At 42.1% G+C, this 16,588-nt stretch overlaps 1 protein-coding gene across 1 annotated transcript in view; it reads left to right on the forward strand.

Moving 5' to 3' along the window:
* The window catches only part of SH3GL2 (SH3 domain containing GRB2 like 2, endophilin A1), a 215,220-nt gene extending 208,223 nt beyond the window's left edge, over positions 1 to 6,997 (forward strand). Inside the window, exons 7-9 of the mRNA XM_030294159.1 lie at positions 1,519 to 1,622; positions 3,164 to 3,294; positions 5,361 to 6,997. Coding sequence (XP_030150019.1) covers positions 1,519 to 1,622; positions 3,164 to 3,294; positions 5,361 to 5,560 — 435 coding nt within the window. The 3' untranslated portion in view covers positions 5,561 to 6,997. The remainder of the gene's footprint in view (positions 1 to 1,518; positions 1,623 to 3,163; positions 3,295 to 5,360) is intronic.
* Positions 6,998 to 16,588: the final 9,591 nt, after the last annotated feature.

Consider the following 16,588-nt stretch of genomic DNA (forward strand, 5'->3'; position numbering starts at 1 on the left):
CTCGTGGACCGCGAGATCGTGACCTGGCTGAAGTCGGACGCTTAACCGACTGCGCCACCCAGGCGCCCCGATAGTTATTTCTTTTAAAAAAATTGAAAAAATAAAGTAGATCAAGAAATGGTAAGGTTTTTTTTCCTGATTATCATGGTTTGATCTAACTAGATGTTTGACTCCTAATGACCTTAAAGAATTACCAGTGGTGAGAAGATGAAGAATCTTTCTGATGATTCATGTAAAGGTTCAGTAGCTTAAAATACTTTGTTGAAATATTTGGCAAATTGGCTTCAGATTATAAAAGAATATCACCTAAAATGCATTTAGAATTGAGGGTCCCAGTATAGGTTAAGATGTTCTGTATTTTGAAGTAAAGTTGATATTTTCTTTCAAAAACTAATTTCAATTGAGTTTGATGATTGTAGCACAGATACTGTATTTGGGGGCATGTATAACGAAGTTTAAATTTATTTTTACATTTCCAGAGCACCAAATTATTATTTGTGGCTTTAGAAATTATATTCCATTGAGTCCTTTCAGCCTCATAGCCATGAGGACTTCTGACTGCTCATGTAATAAAACCTGCTAAACAGCTTTCAAGCTCTTGCTCACTCTCACCTCTGGCCCTATCATTTGCCGACCAACTTCTTCTAAGATGTTTACAGAGCCTTTATGTGCTTATCACTTACCCGCCTTGCCCTGACTGGTGATAGGGGAGTCGTGTTAAACATACCTGGATTTTCCCACCACCCAGAGACACAGTGTAGGTTTTTCTTTATGTGAAACAACTGGTGTTCCACCTGCCTGCTAAAGAAGGATGCTCTAGGCGCGAGGTGTGACCTGAATCACAGTGTTCCTTCCCAGGGCCCCATTCCACCCAGGGCCCCATTCCACCCCAAAACTTATGGAATAGCATTGCCTCTGCTGACTTGGAGGGAAATACTCAGCTAGGTCACAGCCTGAGACACAAAATGAAGAGTAACTGAGGATGCCTAGAATATTAGAGCTGAAATGCACCCAAGCATTGACCCAGCCTCTTTACATTGCAGATAGATTGAAAGAGGACAAAACGTTTTCCATCCTAACACACTACCTCCATGCTTCCCCCTGTGACAAATCAGTATTCACATTTTTATTAACAACACTAATATATTGACAGAGCATGAAAAGTACAGGGAGCCAAGAGTCCTTTGGTCAATGTATCTTTTTCCTATAAGAAATCAATAAAATTAGCCAAATCCAGCTGGAAGTTTGTAGCTAAGAATGAGACTTTCAGTGAGAGTTGTATGTGATCTTCAGTTGGATTCCTAACTACTCCTTGTGGTATTGGTGTTTCCAAGCATATGGATGCTTCTTATCCTTAACTGATATGGAACCTGAAATATCTCCTGGGGCTGGAGATTGGGGTTGTGTGTCAGGGCAGCTCTGTCATATATGTGCTGGGGCAGGAGTGGTTGCTTAACGATGGTAACCTGGTAACTAAGGTGTGTCTCCCCCCCCCACCCCCACCCCATCGGCCTGCAGATCGAACAGGTGAGCCAGCTGTCTGCACTCGTCCAAGCCCAGCTGGAATACCACAAGCAGGCGGTCCAGATCCTGCAGCAAGTCACTGTCAGACTGGAAGAAAGGTATCTCAGCATTTCCTGAATTTTACACTTCCATTTTCTTCCTATGAAATGATGGGTAAAGAAATGGAAATAATGGAGTCCATTTTAAGTAAAACTTGTGCCAAAAGTTTTGATTCTGCATAGGCACTTTGTGGATTATTTGTCTTGACTTTTGTGGGTCTTGTGCTTTGTTTTACTTTGTTCCCTTGAGTGTACTCTTGTGTTTGTGAGAAGTCAATGCTTGGATTGTGTGTTGGCCACCACAGATGGGAAGCCGGGTGCTACCGAGGATAATGGATGTGATTTGCTGAGCAGATACTCTGTGTGCGTACTGGAGGCATATCATCACCTGTCTTATGAAACAGCTCTGTAAACTAAGTATAATTAGCTTCACCTAAAGGTGGGAGCCCAGGGAGATCAAGTAACTAGCTCAGGGTCACACCGTGGTGTCACCAGGGTTTGCCAGGCAGGCATAATCTGTTTGAAAGCCTGTATCTTTTCACACCATGTAAGAACCCTCCACTGTCAGAGGGACAGCTTTCGTGTGCCTGTTCCATCTCCTCAGGTGCACCCCACTGTGAGGGTAGTCTTGTGAATGGGGCTCCCTGGAGTTGCAAGGTCCCAACCTGCACAGCTTAGAGGTCCTTACTGTAACACATGTCACATTGTGCAGCTTTCCTCCATGCACCCTCATGGAAATGTGTGTAACACTCGGAAACCTCGAGAAAGATCTAAAAGCATGCACTTCGACATACTAAAGAAGTATTATATGTCTTTGTGACATCTGTTGAGCAGAAGGGCCATTTTCCTTTTATCTCTCTGAAATATGTTCAAAGTCAGTATCATTCTACAGTCACCATATCTTAACCTCTCCCTGTCCTTGCAAATCTGTACACTTTGCTCCATATGCATCTGAGACTATGGAGAATACTTGGGGGTGTACGGAATATATTTATTGTCTACACCTTTCCACTTTCCTCCTGTCTTCCCTCATTTCTTTCCCCTTCTTGTATCTCAAACTGCTCACTCTTCTCAGGGTATTTCCTCCTTCCAAATCTTTTCAAGCTCTTGAGTTCTTCTGGAAAGGACTGTTCATCTGGAAATGACTCTTAGCTGTGTTTTCTCTCCTTCCATAAGCCTTTCTTTGGGCAGGTAGACTCCTGCCCACTCCCACCCCCATGTTCCTGTAGCATTTTGTATGTATCTCCATAACCGCACTTACCACAGTGTATGGTACTCAGTTATGTTCCATCTCCCTTACACACCATAAGCTGCTTGAGGGCAAGAACTGTGTCTCATTCATTTTTGGGTTCCCAGCACATTTTCACAGGGAGCTCTGAATAAATGAGGGAGGGATTGAGAGAAAGGTTGAAGATGGTGAGGGTATGACCAGAGGGACACCACTGAAAGCAGAGACCTCCTACAGATAAGACGGCTATGGGTTCTTTTGAGATTTTCCCTGCTCCACATTGGTAGCCTTCCTGGATATCACTGCTTTTCTTTTTGCTTCTTAATTGGCTACATACTCTTATCCCCCTCCCCACCTTTTCTTTTTAATGCAGAATAAGGCAAGCTTCATCTCAGCCTAGAAGGGAGTATCAGCCTAAACCACGAATGAGCCTGGAGTTTCCGACTGGAGACAGTACTCAGCCCAACGGGGGCCTCTCACACACCAGTACACCCAAACCTGCAGGTAAGGAGCTGAGACCTGCAGACCCCATTATAAGAGCCTTGGGCACCTCCCATTGGCACTTGTCCGTAAATTCTAGGTGCAGTCCAGTCGGGCTGCACAAGAACTGTACAGTGATATATTTCTTACAGGATGGTTTTGTCAGGTAGAAACTCTTTCAAAGCACTCCTTCCTTCTTTTCTCATTGATCATTTCTTTCCTCCTTTTCCCTCTTGTCTCCTCTAGGAAACTTTCTTTGTCCCCTTTTCTCTCCCTCTCCATCATTAGCACACATTAACCTCTTAAGTAACACATTTGATTTGGACCTTCTCTTGTGTTGTCACCTTAATGAGCCAATTTGGTGCCAGCAATATCTTTTTTTCCCCTGTTTTACTCTCTGTGTTCCAGAACGCATGAGAGAAAATGCCCCTGACAGGGCGTGCCCACATACACTCACATATAACCCACAGACAGCAGCTCCAGGAACATGTCCAATTGGATTTCTTAAGTCATGGGAGCAAATGGCTGAATATATCTGTAGATGAATGTATTTCTCATCTCAACATCTGCTCTCTTCCTCTCCTTCCGCAACCTTCAACCAACTCATTATGCCGTGTAACTGAGGTTGGTACAGTAAAAGCTAAAATTTATTTTCTATCAGGAATATTGATGTATACCCAGTAATATATTCTTTCAGTTGGCACCATTGCTCTCCACCCCCTACACACAGATTAGGTAAAAACCTGTGCTTGAGGTGTTTTCAACCTTAACATTTACCTGGTTGAAGAAGTGGAAACTCTCTTAAAACTGGATGTGGACTTCAAAGATATGCAGTGTCTCCTATTTTCCCTGTAGCCCAGTGCTGATGTTTTGTGGTAAGAAATGCTTTGTGAGATGCTTTCAGGAGACCATGAAGGAAAACAGGTGTGTGGTGACAGTCAGCGCCCTCTGCCCTCTGCGTTCCCCTTGGCTTCTCGGAGCCCCCAGGGTCAGGTATTATAAACAGCAGTGGCTCTTAGAAGCTAGCTGGCCACAAGCACTAGTCATGTCTGTTGTGACTAGTTTGCTTCTCCCTGTTCAGAAGCCAACCGCATGTTTAACCCTTTCTTTGGAGACTTGCTCATTTTCTGCTTTAAGTAAAAAAAAAAAAAATAGGTTATGTTGTTTCCCTTTCAAGCCATCTAGAAGACACGGGAGGTGTATGCACTTATCTGAGTTGATGTGCCTATGTGGATACATGCTGTATAAAATATATATGCTCACTTAAAACAGATCACTTTTAAGATACAATTCCATTCTTCATTATTTTACTCAAGGTAGAGTACATTATATTTTGTACGCCAGAACTCTGATGTACTCCTATTATTTGTATATGTAACAATTTACAAAGTTATATAATTTTTACGTGATCTCAGTTAATAGCCACAGTAGTAGTGTGGAGTAAGTTCTGCTGTGAATTCTAATGTTAGACAAAGAAACTGAAAGGGAAATAAGTGCCTTGTGCAAGGTCACCCAGAATATGAACTTGAACCCGGTGTCTTATATTGTTTTGTTTTCACCACATTACAGCAGTTTCGCAGAGGCTGGAGTCTTTATCTTTCAAAAGTGAAAACTGCACTGTTATTCTGTGGTTGCCAAGCATTCTTCATGTAATTAACTTGACTCTTTCACATGGGCAGAGATTTTAAAATGCTAACATGGAAAGGGTTCTGGCCTTGTTATATTATTGACCTAAATCTCATTAAAACTCCCTAAGTCACTGGGTCTCCCATCTCTGGACATCATCAGGAAGGCAAAACTTGATGGACTGTGGCGCATGTGTTACAAACGTAGATGAGGCTATTTTTCATACTGGACATGGAAGCAGGCATCGAACAACTTCCAGAAATCTGAGAAAGCTTCTGAAGACTGGTAAAGAGCAGATGCCATGCAGTGGACTCGGCATGAGCCGCAAGAGGAAGCTTCAGCAGGAAGAGGAGTGAGGGAGGAATCAAGGGGGACAGCAAGCCGGGCAGGTGCAGCAGGTGGTAGATATGTGACTTAAATACCCCTTGTCTTTCTGTGTTCTTCTCTCCTGCTTTCACTTCCAGGTGCCCCAATGGATCAGCCCTGCTGCCGAGCTCTGTACGACTTTGAACCTGAAAATGAAGGGGAGTTGGGTTTTAAAGAGGGTGATATCATCACACTCACTAACCAAATTGATGAGAACTGGTATGAGGGGATGCTTCATGGCCAGTCAGGCTTCTTCCCCATCAACTATGTGGAGATTCTGGTTGCCCTGCCTCATTAGGATGTTAGGCTGGCAGGCTTACCTCCTCTTGACCCAGATAGTTAAGTTTAACCACTGCTTTGGTAATGCTGCTTACAACACATCCCAAGTGCAGGCCGCAGTGGTCCAGGTCATCAAGCCCCACCGAGTATCTTTGGTTGACTTGTGTGATCCCACAAGAGTCATGGTGATGGGTGGTATCTTCTTAGGCTGGTGGGCATGGCATGTGCTTTTTAAACACCATCTGAGACCAGCCAGTAGTCATGGAACTGCTGTTTACACAGTTCTCAGGAGGTTGTGGCTTCTTAGAATATGACCGTGAGCCACATCACAGAAAAAACATCCTACTGAAGATACTGTCTATCACCCAGGGGCCATCTCAAGGTCTCAGGTTCTCCGTTTCAATAGGAGAAAGTTCTTGCTTTCACATTGCCCCTCCCAAATATGTGAGTCACAGAATTGTGGAAGAAAGCCTCCCTCACCAGCAACTTGTCTTCTGGTCTGAATGAATTAGTCCCTTGATGCTATAGGTAGGAAAGTGTTGAGTGCGAGTTAAAAACCTTTTCTGAAAACTGTCACCTTTGTTCCTCTCACATATGCGTGTTTCTGAGGGACAGCAAGTTTTCTTCTCACCCTGCTAATAAAGCCAGAGGGGGACTCCCGCTGTTATTTCTAAGTACTACAGTGACAGTTGGCAATCAGCATATTGTGAGAGGGGCTGAAGAGAAGAGATTCTCCATTATGAGGAATTGGGAAGACATCTGGTTTCCAAGCTTAAATTTCTTGCTGCAGAGAAACGATGTATATATTTCGGCCATTTCTGAAGGTACAGGGAAGAGGGAACAAAAATCACTTCACTTCAGTTTTATTTATGAATTACATGTTTCATGAGTCCGTTTGGCACAGAGACACAAGAGAAAAACACAAGAAACCATTTTTCCACTAGTTCCTAGACCAAGAAACAGCAATTGTCTTTCCTTTTCACTTCCACCTTGTGTTCTTTGAACATCATTTGTGCATATTCTGCCCTCAATGAGGACCAAATAAAGATGATTTTTGTGCTTAGCAGTTTAAGTAAGATGTGTGGCTGCAGATGCAAAAGTTTTTCCCAACTCAGTCATTACTTTCTGTCCCTTCTGTTCCATCTTCGCGTTGTGTGTACAGTGCCGTGTGTAAGCTTATGAGTGGTTTTTTGTTCTTCTGGGTTTTTTTTTTTTTTGTTTTTTTTGTTTTTTTTGTTTTTTTTTTTTTTTGGTATCAGTCATTAAGTCCTGTTAGGTATCCAGAGTTCTATTTATCTAGCTGTACAGATTCTTTCAGAGGTTTAATGTGCTGCTTCGGATGTGCTGCCTGCGGTAGTGGGTCATGTGGAGTGAAAGGCAAATCTTACTGCTTAATGTATAAACCTCTTACCACAGGAAGCATCGCCGTTTCCAATAAATATTGCTGAAGACAAAACCAGAGGCCCTGGTGCTTTATTTTGTGTCTGTTGTTCTGATGGGTCTGACAGTGGGTGGACTGGGTCTTCTTTCAGTCTCCATTGTCGTCTGATGCAGCCAGACCAGACCCACTTGCCACCTCAGATCTCCCTCCCTGTGAGCAAGGGAAGTCTCCTTAGTGAGAAGTGACCTACCCTGGACACGGGGAGCTTCTGGGTAGCCCTAGGAAGAAGGCGATTCGGGAGAGAGGATAAGGGAGTGGGGAGAGGAAGTCTTCTACAAGTCATGCGAGATATCATCACTGGTGATATCAGAAGAATATGATGTCCAGAGAGACAAATAAAATAAGTCATTTGAACCAGTCTTTTCTTGTCTTTCATGCTTAAAGAGAAAGAACTAGGGAAATACAGATTGGCCAAAGCCAGCATTCTTTTCTCTGTGTCGGGGCAGGGGGCAGGGGTGGTAAGGTAGGGGAGTAGTGCCTACAGAATATGTATTTCCTGATCTTCTGAGAAAATAAACATGTTTTTTAATATATTGGGTGCATTTGTATTCTTCCATGCTGAGGCCAATAGTCTAGTAGGTGTTCTGATCTAACATGAACAGTTTTAATCTAAAATACTGAGTTCTATATGTGAACTGCTCTAACATGAAAATAATATTTTTTGCCAGCTACATGAGTTAGAGTATTACAGATCAATTCTTTTTTTTTCTTTTATTTGTTTGTTTTTAGAGAGAGCGCAAGTGGAGTAGAGGGGTAGAGAGAGAGAAAGAATCTCTTTTTTCTTGTGGTTGAGGCCTTTATTAACTTCTGTGGGTTTAACTATTTTTTTAATTTAAAGCTTAACATACAGTGAAATATTAATTTCAGCAGTAGAATTCAGTGATTCTTCACTTACATACGATAGCTCATCACAAGTGCCCTCCTTATACCCATCACCCATCTAGCCCCCCTCCCACCCACAAATAATTTTTTAAAAACGGTTTTAAAAACAGTTACCTGTGACATGAATGGAGAAAATACAGAAAAATCACAGGTAAACTGTTAGAATTAATAGTTAATTTAATAGAGTTACTGAATATAACATCAATCTTAAAAAAATCACTTTATTTCTGTATACCAGTAATAATTAGAAAAAAGGAATTTAAAAAATCATTTGCAAAAAGCCAAATCCATAGATATAAATCTACCAAGAATTATACAAGATCTCTGTACAGAAAATTATGAAACATGCTTGAGGAAAAATAAAAACCTTAAAAAGTGAAGAGATACTCTGTGTTTCTATGTTGGAAAACTCAGCATTGTGAAGATGTCATTTCTCCCTAAATTGACATGCGTTTAGGGTGGTTTCAACTACAACCTCAAGAAGTTTGTTTTTGTTTTTGTTTTTTTTTAATGTGTGAAAATTGACAAACATAAAACTTATGTGGAAATGCAAAGAGATATTTCTTCTTGAAGATCAACAACAAATTTGGAAGACTTACACTTCCTAGATATAAAACAAAGTTACAGTAATTAATATAGTGTGCTACTGATGCCATGATAGGAAAAAAGATGATCTGTACAGAACAGTGAGTCCAGAAAGAGACACATGTGCATTCAACCATATTGAGCCAGTAAGGCACTCCATTGTTTGTAATGTTACACATTCAGATATGACCGTACCTGTGTAATCGTAGTTCTGTACATTCAAAGGGAAACTAATAGCAAGACCTTGCACCAAATAATCTCATGAGTCAATATCAAATGAAACAAAAGTATCATGACCCCAGTTTCCAGGAAGAACTTAATATTTATTTGAGGGAGTCTTAGAGAACATTAATAATATACTCACTAGATTCAGAACCACCTGAATTCCTTATTTTTATTGGAGTATAGTAAATGCCTTTTTACAAAAGTGAAATACTGAAATGAGCAGGCAACTCTGTGGACCACCACTGGGGATGTTGGACCTACCCCAAACACTTGTTCTAAGACTAATCACAGAATAAACTAACTGAAGTGGAAACAGAAGCAGAACTAAACTAGATGGAATGAGAAAGGAAAAGTTCAGTGAGGCAACTGTCCCATTTTATTTTTCTTATGGGTCTGATGGGTCTTAAAGAGAAAATTTTCCCTTTGCTATAAATAAGTAGACAGTAAGAATGACATGACCAAAAATTGAGATTTTCTTGAGACCATATGGTCTATAACATATATCCTGGAACGTCCTGAGTCCTATTCTGCAAAGGCTGAGCCAGGGCTTAGTCAACCAGGATTATCTCAAGTCTGTGTTTTCAAGACAGCTTCTCGTGGTCTGGATGGAACTATGGGGGCACTTTCAAGGCTCATATTTTAAGGCCATCTTATTAACCAAATTAAGAACTAGTATTCAGACTGCCTGATCCCATGGGGATGGCAATAATGACATAGGAAGGCCTTAATGCTGAAGAGAGTGGCAGCCCAAAGCTTCCACTTCTAACTCTGGGTGATGGTAGGTGAAGTAAACTTAACAAGGCTATGTGGAGATGTGACCACACTGTCAATTCCTAGGCCCAGCTACAGAGGACCTGTTATGAGCTCCCATATTAAAGGAGCTGTCAAAGAAAAGAACAAGGTTATTTTTTAAAGGGCCCAATGAATGCTAAGAACTTAAAGATGAGGCTTTTGAATGCCACTTAGCTATCACGTATGCCTAAATCATGGCGGCCTTCCCCTTGAGACAGGGGAGCTGTGATTCTTGACAGGAGTGGAGCAGGTTGTCAGCTTCGGAGACAGAAGAATGGAGAGCACCACCGATCACAGTACCATTTTCTTAGAAAGGAACCCTGGACTATTTATTATTACTATTATTATGTTTCTTTATTTTTGAGAGGTAGAGAGAATCAAAAGCAAGCTCCAGGCTCTGAGCTGTCAGCACAGAGCCCGATGCGGGGCTAGAACTCAACAAACCGTGAGATAATGACCTGAGCTGAGGTAGGATGCTCAACTGACTGAGCCACCCAGGCGCCCAACCCTGGACTATTTTGTACCACCCTGTGTGATTAGGTGCTGATATTAGCCCAAGGCTAAGAATGAGGTAACTTCCTTCAAACAAGAAATGACATATCCACAGTAGACAGTGGAGAATGAAGTTTAAATATCTGGAAAATGAAAAGATATTTGGAGGCATCTCTGCAATCTGGCTTCTTTATTTTTTTTCCTCCTGGCAGACGTGGTCTCAGAAACAAGGGGTTCATATACACTTCAGTGTGTCACCTGAAAAAAAATGTTTTCAGCATTCACTAAAATCAGGAATTGTTCTTTCTTTATATTCCGGGTGAGCAAACTGTAGGTTTCTTTCTTCATCTGGCAGGATCTATCGGGAGTGTAGGCTTTTAGTGCCCTTTAAGCAATAACTGGTGTTTGTATTTATAGCTGCGTTTGAATTTCCTATCATTCTTTTCACACCAGGAAATCAGGCACATTCAACACTTTTATAAGATGATGCTTGTAATTGAAGGCAGAGGAAATGGGAGCCATCATTATTTATTATTCCAAAGCAAGCACTCTGCTAAACTCAATATATATAATTTTGACTGAAGACTAAGGTTTTAAACCTTAAACATTTAGCTCTTTAGGATTGATATACTGGAAGAAAGCTCTGTAAACAGGTTGATTGTTTATCCAAAGTAGGGTCTGATGTTTCCTGAATTTAGAGCTTATAAAAGAAAAAGTTTACTAATGTTACGAGATTATTTTAGCAAGACAAAGAAATGGTGAGCTGCTTGATGGGGTGAAATAAAGAGACTATAAGGTCTTATAAAAGGCTTTATAGAATTTGAGATGTAGGAGATAAAGCAGAAGGTAGAAGCAGCATTTTAAAAGCAACATTTTTCACACTTTATTTCCCTGCTGGTGTTTTGGTTTTCTTAAAATCGTTCCATGTGTGCCTGGTAAAAGAAACATCGCATTCCGCTGTTTTCCTGAAGCAAGTTAAGTATGGGTGCTGCCCAGGCTCCCAGCACAAGTGGCAGGCACTGCTCCCTCAGTTCTCCCTGTGGGGAAGGGGCTCTGATTCTGGGCCTCACTTTTCTCCAGCAAAGTTTGCTAGAAAGTACTCCTGGAGTCCTCTGTGCCTGGGCTTGGTGCTGGGTCTTTGCCAAGGACCTGAGCTGCAGCACTAGCACTCTGCATCCCTGGGCACAGAGCCGTTTTCATGGAAGTCACCCCTTCTCCATTTAAGTCACTCGATTGCAGGAGGCCAGGACATGTTATTTACTCCTCTACCGCCTGTCCCAGATATGGTGAGTGACGAGAGTTTAGGAAAAGGCTTGAGTTTAGCAGAAGCTCCACCAGTGATTCTTAACATGTATCTCATGAAACATCTGCCTCTACCACAATTCATGGAGGTAAAGAAATCCAAACCGTGCCTAGAGTCTCCTAAACTGAAAGATAAGAGTGGCCTGAGGGTACCTACACAAATCCCCCTTCCAGGTCTCCTTCCAGCTTCTCAGAATCACATTGCCCACAGAGGGGCCTGATTTGGTATCTCCTAACATCAGAAAGGTTTAGGAAACAGTCTACTATGGTGCTGCTAAAGTTCACAGGCATCAGAATCACGCGAAGCTTGTTAAATGCCTGGGCCCCGCCCCCAGAGGTTTGCCATGGAGCCTGGGAATTCCCATGTCTAGTAAATTCCTGGTCCCTGGCCTGTAGTTGAAGTACTCCTGCTCCACGAGATGAACTTAGGAAGAGTCAGCTGCTTCCTGGTATTTCGGCTCTGCCTTTGGTATTGAGAGTAAGGACAAAACGTGGATGCATTCATCAGTTATTTTCCCCAATGAAATTGTTCTTTGTGCCCAAACACCGAACAGAACTCTCTGTGGAGAATGATGGTTGGGAAATCCAGGCATTTTGCTGCAGAGCTGAGAAGTCCCACTTCAATTGTGTGAGGATGGCCACCTAGACATGCCCTAGAGTGTCTGTGTCAGTATTTTTAGCAAGCTTCCCAAGTGATTCTCAGATCCAGGCAAGTTTGGGAAATGCTAGTCTACATTAAAATGTTTTAAATATGAAGCCAGCTGTTTTCTGACTTTTTCTATTTTTTTCTTTGATTTTTTTTTGGGACATTCACATTTATCGATTGTTGAGGTAACATTTGGCGTGTGTTTCCACCCTCAGAGTGATGTTGCAAACCCACAGCGTCCCAGTGTTCCCTCAAGCTGATGACAGAAAAGACACACTCCGTCTGTGTCTGTGCTGACTTAGAATTACCACCTTCTTCCTGGTCCTTCATGCTTTACTTCATGTCTTGTGAGGGAGTCAGAGGTCTGCCTACAGTGAGACTCAACTGCCTTGGATTGAGTTAATGTCATATCTCACACTTTTCTTATTTAGATCGGTGGGTCACGAGTCAGTCCCTATCAGAATCACCAAGATTCTGTACCACTGAAATGCGGAGTCGGGTCCTGACACCAGATTCTGTTGCAGTTGTCTAGAGTGGGGCCCGGTATCCGCAGGCTTAACTGGCATCCTGCCCCACCGCATAGTTCTTCTGCAGGCAGTTTTAGGGCCATACTCTGAGAAACTCTGGGTCAGTCTTGGAACCTTTAGATTTGTGAGTGCCATGGAAGAGGTTCATTAGTAGACATGGGTTGGTGGCTAAGAAGGGAAGAGAAGGAACAAGCCTCCTCTCCCCTTGTAGTGCAGCACTTCCATGAAAAGAGTCAGTTGAAAGTATTGCAGAATGCACAGGTTAATTCTTGACATTAGCAGTAACCACCTTTTCTCTTGCCTTGATTTTTTTTTTTTTTTTAGGAACATGAAAGGATCTGAATTTATTAAGTGGGAAATAGAGATGGGAGGAGGAAAATGGCTCAAGAGTCTAAGGAAACCTGCATTGACTGCCTTAACATATGCAATCACCAAGATTTTGATGCCATCTGGTTATTAAATATGGTCTTTTATGTTCTATTTTCCCTTTTTTTGTCCCCCCACAAATTAGTTTCCTGGGACCTAGATTGCCCTCTGCTGGCAAAAAAAAAAAAAAAAAAAAAAAATCTATGTATATTTTAACCAGTTAAAAATCTGACAAAGTTCCCTGGTTGTTTTTGATCATCATGCATAAAAAGAGCTTAAGGTCTTCCTCTTTCCAATGGCATGATGCTTACACACCTGATCTTTTAATGAGTGTGTCATTTTTGGCCCCTGTGGGTATCACAGTACTACCCAGTGAAATAATAATGTGTGGTCTTAAGACAATGGAGGGCCCACTCTTCTAACAAAAAACATTGGTTGGGGAGCCCACATCACAGTTATCCAGCCACAGTTTATGGTTGGTTGACCTGTAGCTGTCATTTTTTTTTCAGGTACTCAAAAGCAGTTACCAAAACCAGTGAATGTCACAGTCCTCGTAATTACTGCTCCCCTATGCTGCTCAAGTGCCACGCTTCCCCTTCCACCAGCACCTAATCCAATCCCCAGCAGGCAAGAACTCATTGTGGTGCCTTGTCCCTCAATGATCACCATCAATGGAGCCCTTGCCTTCCGACTCATGGGTGATCAGCTCCAAAATCACATTCTGAGATTTTGCTTCCAGGGCCATTTCTGGTACTAACTTTCTTAGCCTGGCACCAACAACAGGCAAAGCCTGAGACAATGGCTTGTATGTAGGTAGGTTTTGTTTTTGTTTTTTGTGGGGTTTTTTGTTTGTTTTTTGTTTTTTGGGGGTTTTGTTTTTTGTTTTTAGGTGTTTTTTTTGGGGGGGGGGGTTTGTTTTTGTTTTTTTGAGGACCGTGATTCCAACATGTAGGAAATTAGGACAGGAAAGCAGAAAAAGCCAACACAAAGGTACATTACTGAGATCTTCCTGCTTGGCAACTAGTGCTTGAGCCTACTGAAATCTACCAAGGCGAAATACTCATTTGGGGAATAAAAGGGGGAGAAGTTTATCTGTTGGCTCCTCTCCCCCACATCTCTGGGTTTTGCATGGTGGAATACAAAAGTGGGTTCCCAGGAAGTGAGAGGCAGTCTTAACCCTTAACCCCAAGGCAAACCTCCATCTACTGGATTGGTGCAGAGACAGTCAAAGCTTGCATGGATGTGGATGCTGTGCTTTGACTGGAGTAAGAAGTAGGGCCAGGAGGATTTTGAAGTGGCCACCCTCCCCCCCCCCACCCTCCTGTAGTTTCTGCTCCATCCTTTTCTGACCTTCTCTCCCTAGATCTTGCAATTCTTACTGTATTCACAGGATGTGAAGTGAATAAGCCCCTTACCTAAAGGAAGTGTATTTCTGCTGACATCTTGTGAGCCCCTGGGCCAGCTCCTTCAGCATCCCCCACCCCTGCCAGCTTCTTCCCTAAGTGGCTTCTGCACCTGATTTGGACAGCCTTTAGATGTTTTGTTTTGTTTTGTTTTGTTTTGTTTGAGGCTAAGGATTATGTATCTCCCTAGTTTTTTTTTTCAAAATGGAAATACCCATACTGATGTTGTTTCCATTAGTCTTGTTTTGCATGACATCTTGGAGGAGACCTGGAACGTCTCACCCTATTACATTTATACCAGAATTCCTATGTTGATTCTTTTAATCACAAGGAAATGGAAATATGGGGTCTTATACTGAGAGACTAGTCTGAAAGTCACACTCTCTCCAGGGTTATTTCCATGCCAGGGCAACTCTTCAGATTCTAATTGTGTTGATTTTAGCTCCTGCTGAGGGCAGGGTGTCTCAGTTGTCCTGTCCCAGAGTTGAGGTGGCTCCTTAGGGTAGAATGAGGACACGGAGGAGTTCTCTCTGCAGACAGAGCCAAGTCTCTAGGGTGGCCACCAGGTGAGTATTCCCTGGGGTGAGGGAGGACATGTTCTGACACATTTTATTATTTTCCCTCAGGGCAGAAGTATAAGCCCATGGTGGTATCTAATTGCAACTCTTACCTCATTTGTGGCAGATATCTCCCTGTGCTTTTGTAAAAACATAAAAATCAAACAAGCAGGATTTCTAACTAAAGGGATATTTTAACTTTTTTTTTTTTTTTTTTTTTTTGCATTACTGCATATGAGTGGCTTGTTTCTAGGAAAGGACTGATATACTTCAAGCATCTTGTTTAAAAACCCATAGCAATAGTCTGGGGGCCTCTTCTGCTTTGCTGGAAGAGGGGTTTTCCAAGTGTTTCCTATAGCCACTGACATATTACCTCATTTAATCCACACAACAAACCCTAGAAAGGTGGTGTGAGTCCGTCTTGCACATAAAAGAACTGAGGCTCAGAATTCTAACCCAAGTTTTTCTGACTCTCTAATCCAGTCTTTCCTTATACCATGCACACAGCTTTTCAAATAGCTTGTATTTTCTGGATGAGGGACACAAGTTTCCAAATTCAAGGCACATGACCCATTCCTCCCCCCCCCCCCGCCCATTTACTAGCTTTGTTATGTTGAGTAGATTTCTTAATCTCTCTGTGATTCAGTTTCTTTGTTTGTAAAATGAGAATATGTTACTACCTATCTCATTGGTGTGGTAGGTTGTTGAGAACTGAATGAATTAACAGAGCGAACTGTTTAAAATAGTGCTTGGTGCAGAGTGGGCATACCATAATAGTTTAGTAAAACCAAACCAAAGTTCTCAGATTCTAGGTCTCGAATCATTTCTTCTGACTTTTGCTCCAAAGTCTTCCTCTAGGAAACATTTCTGATATGGTAAAGTCAATGGGAAATGAGTTGTATTTTCCAAATGCTCTATGCATCTCTTTTCAGCATGCTTTTATAACATTAAACAGTAACATTTGGTGATTTGAAGACTCCATCCAGTTTAGAATAATTCAGATGCATTCACTGAGAGATCATTTATTGTTCATTCCAGGGAGAGAGCAGGAGCTCAGAAGGTTGGAGACAATGGGGCTTTAAAGAATTGAGGTAGCAAGGTGGGAACACCAGATAGGTAGAGGCTGAGCAGGCAGGACAAGACATGCCCCGTGAGGCTTTGGAATGGTTATAGCTAATGCTTGTTCTACACAGCACAGTAGATGCTTGATTGCAAATGACAGAATGTACTAAAAAAAAAAAAAAAGGTACATGTAATTGGTAAGTTCAAGGACATACTCAGTTCAGGCAAAACTAGATCTAGTGGCTCAAGCAATATTTTGGGGGCTTACCCCTTTTTCCCTCTCCCTCACACACATATTTCTCAGCTCTTCTTATTTCCACTCTTCTTCATATGTTGGCTTTATTCTATCCCGCCACAGAACAACTCTTTGCACATCATGGGAAGATGATTGTTGACAGATCCAAGTGTTCATCCTTACAGGAAGAGGGACCTTTTCTCTCCAGTATCTAAGTAGAAAAATCTCATGGGAGAACTCTGACTGGCCCTGTTTGGATCCTTGTCCACCTTTAGACCAATCACTATGGTCTAATGACTATGGTTAGGTGGATAGGGTCCCATGAGAGTCCCAGCCTTGGTCATTACGCTCCTTTGTGCAGTAGGAGAGGCAAGGCTTTGTATTGGAGAATAAACAGTTCTCCAACGGAAAAAGGAATGCTGGGCAAACAAAACCCTATCAGTATCCCATCCCCCTGCCCCTTATATTCAATCTCAGGCTCTCTCAATTGTTCTTTTCCTCTTTGCCCTCCAGTGTCATTAACATTTGGTTT

This window comes from Lynx canadensis, chromosome D4 (assembly GCF_007474595.2).
Source record: "Lynx canadensis isolate LIC74 chromosome D4, mLynCan4.pri.v2, whole genome shotgun sequence".
Classification (NCBI taxonomy): Eukaryota; Metazoa; Chordata; class Mammalia; order Carnivora; family Felidae; genus Lynx; species Lynx canadensis.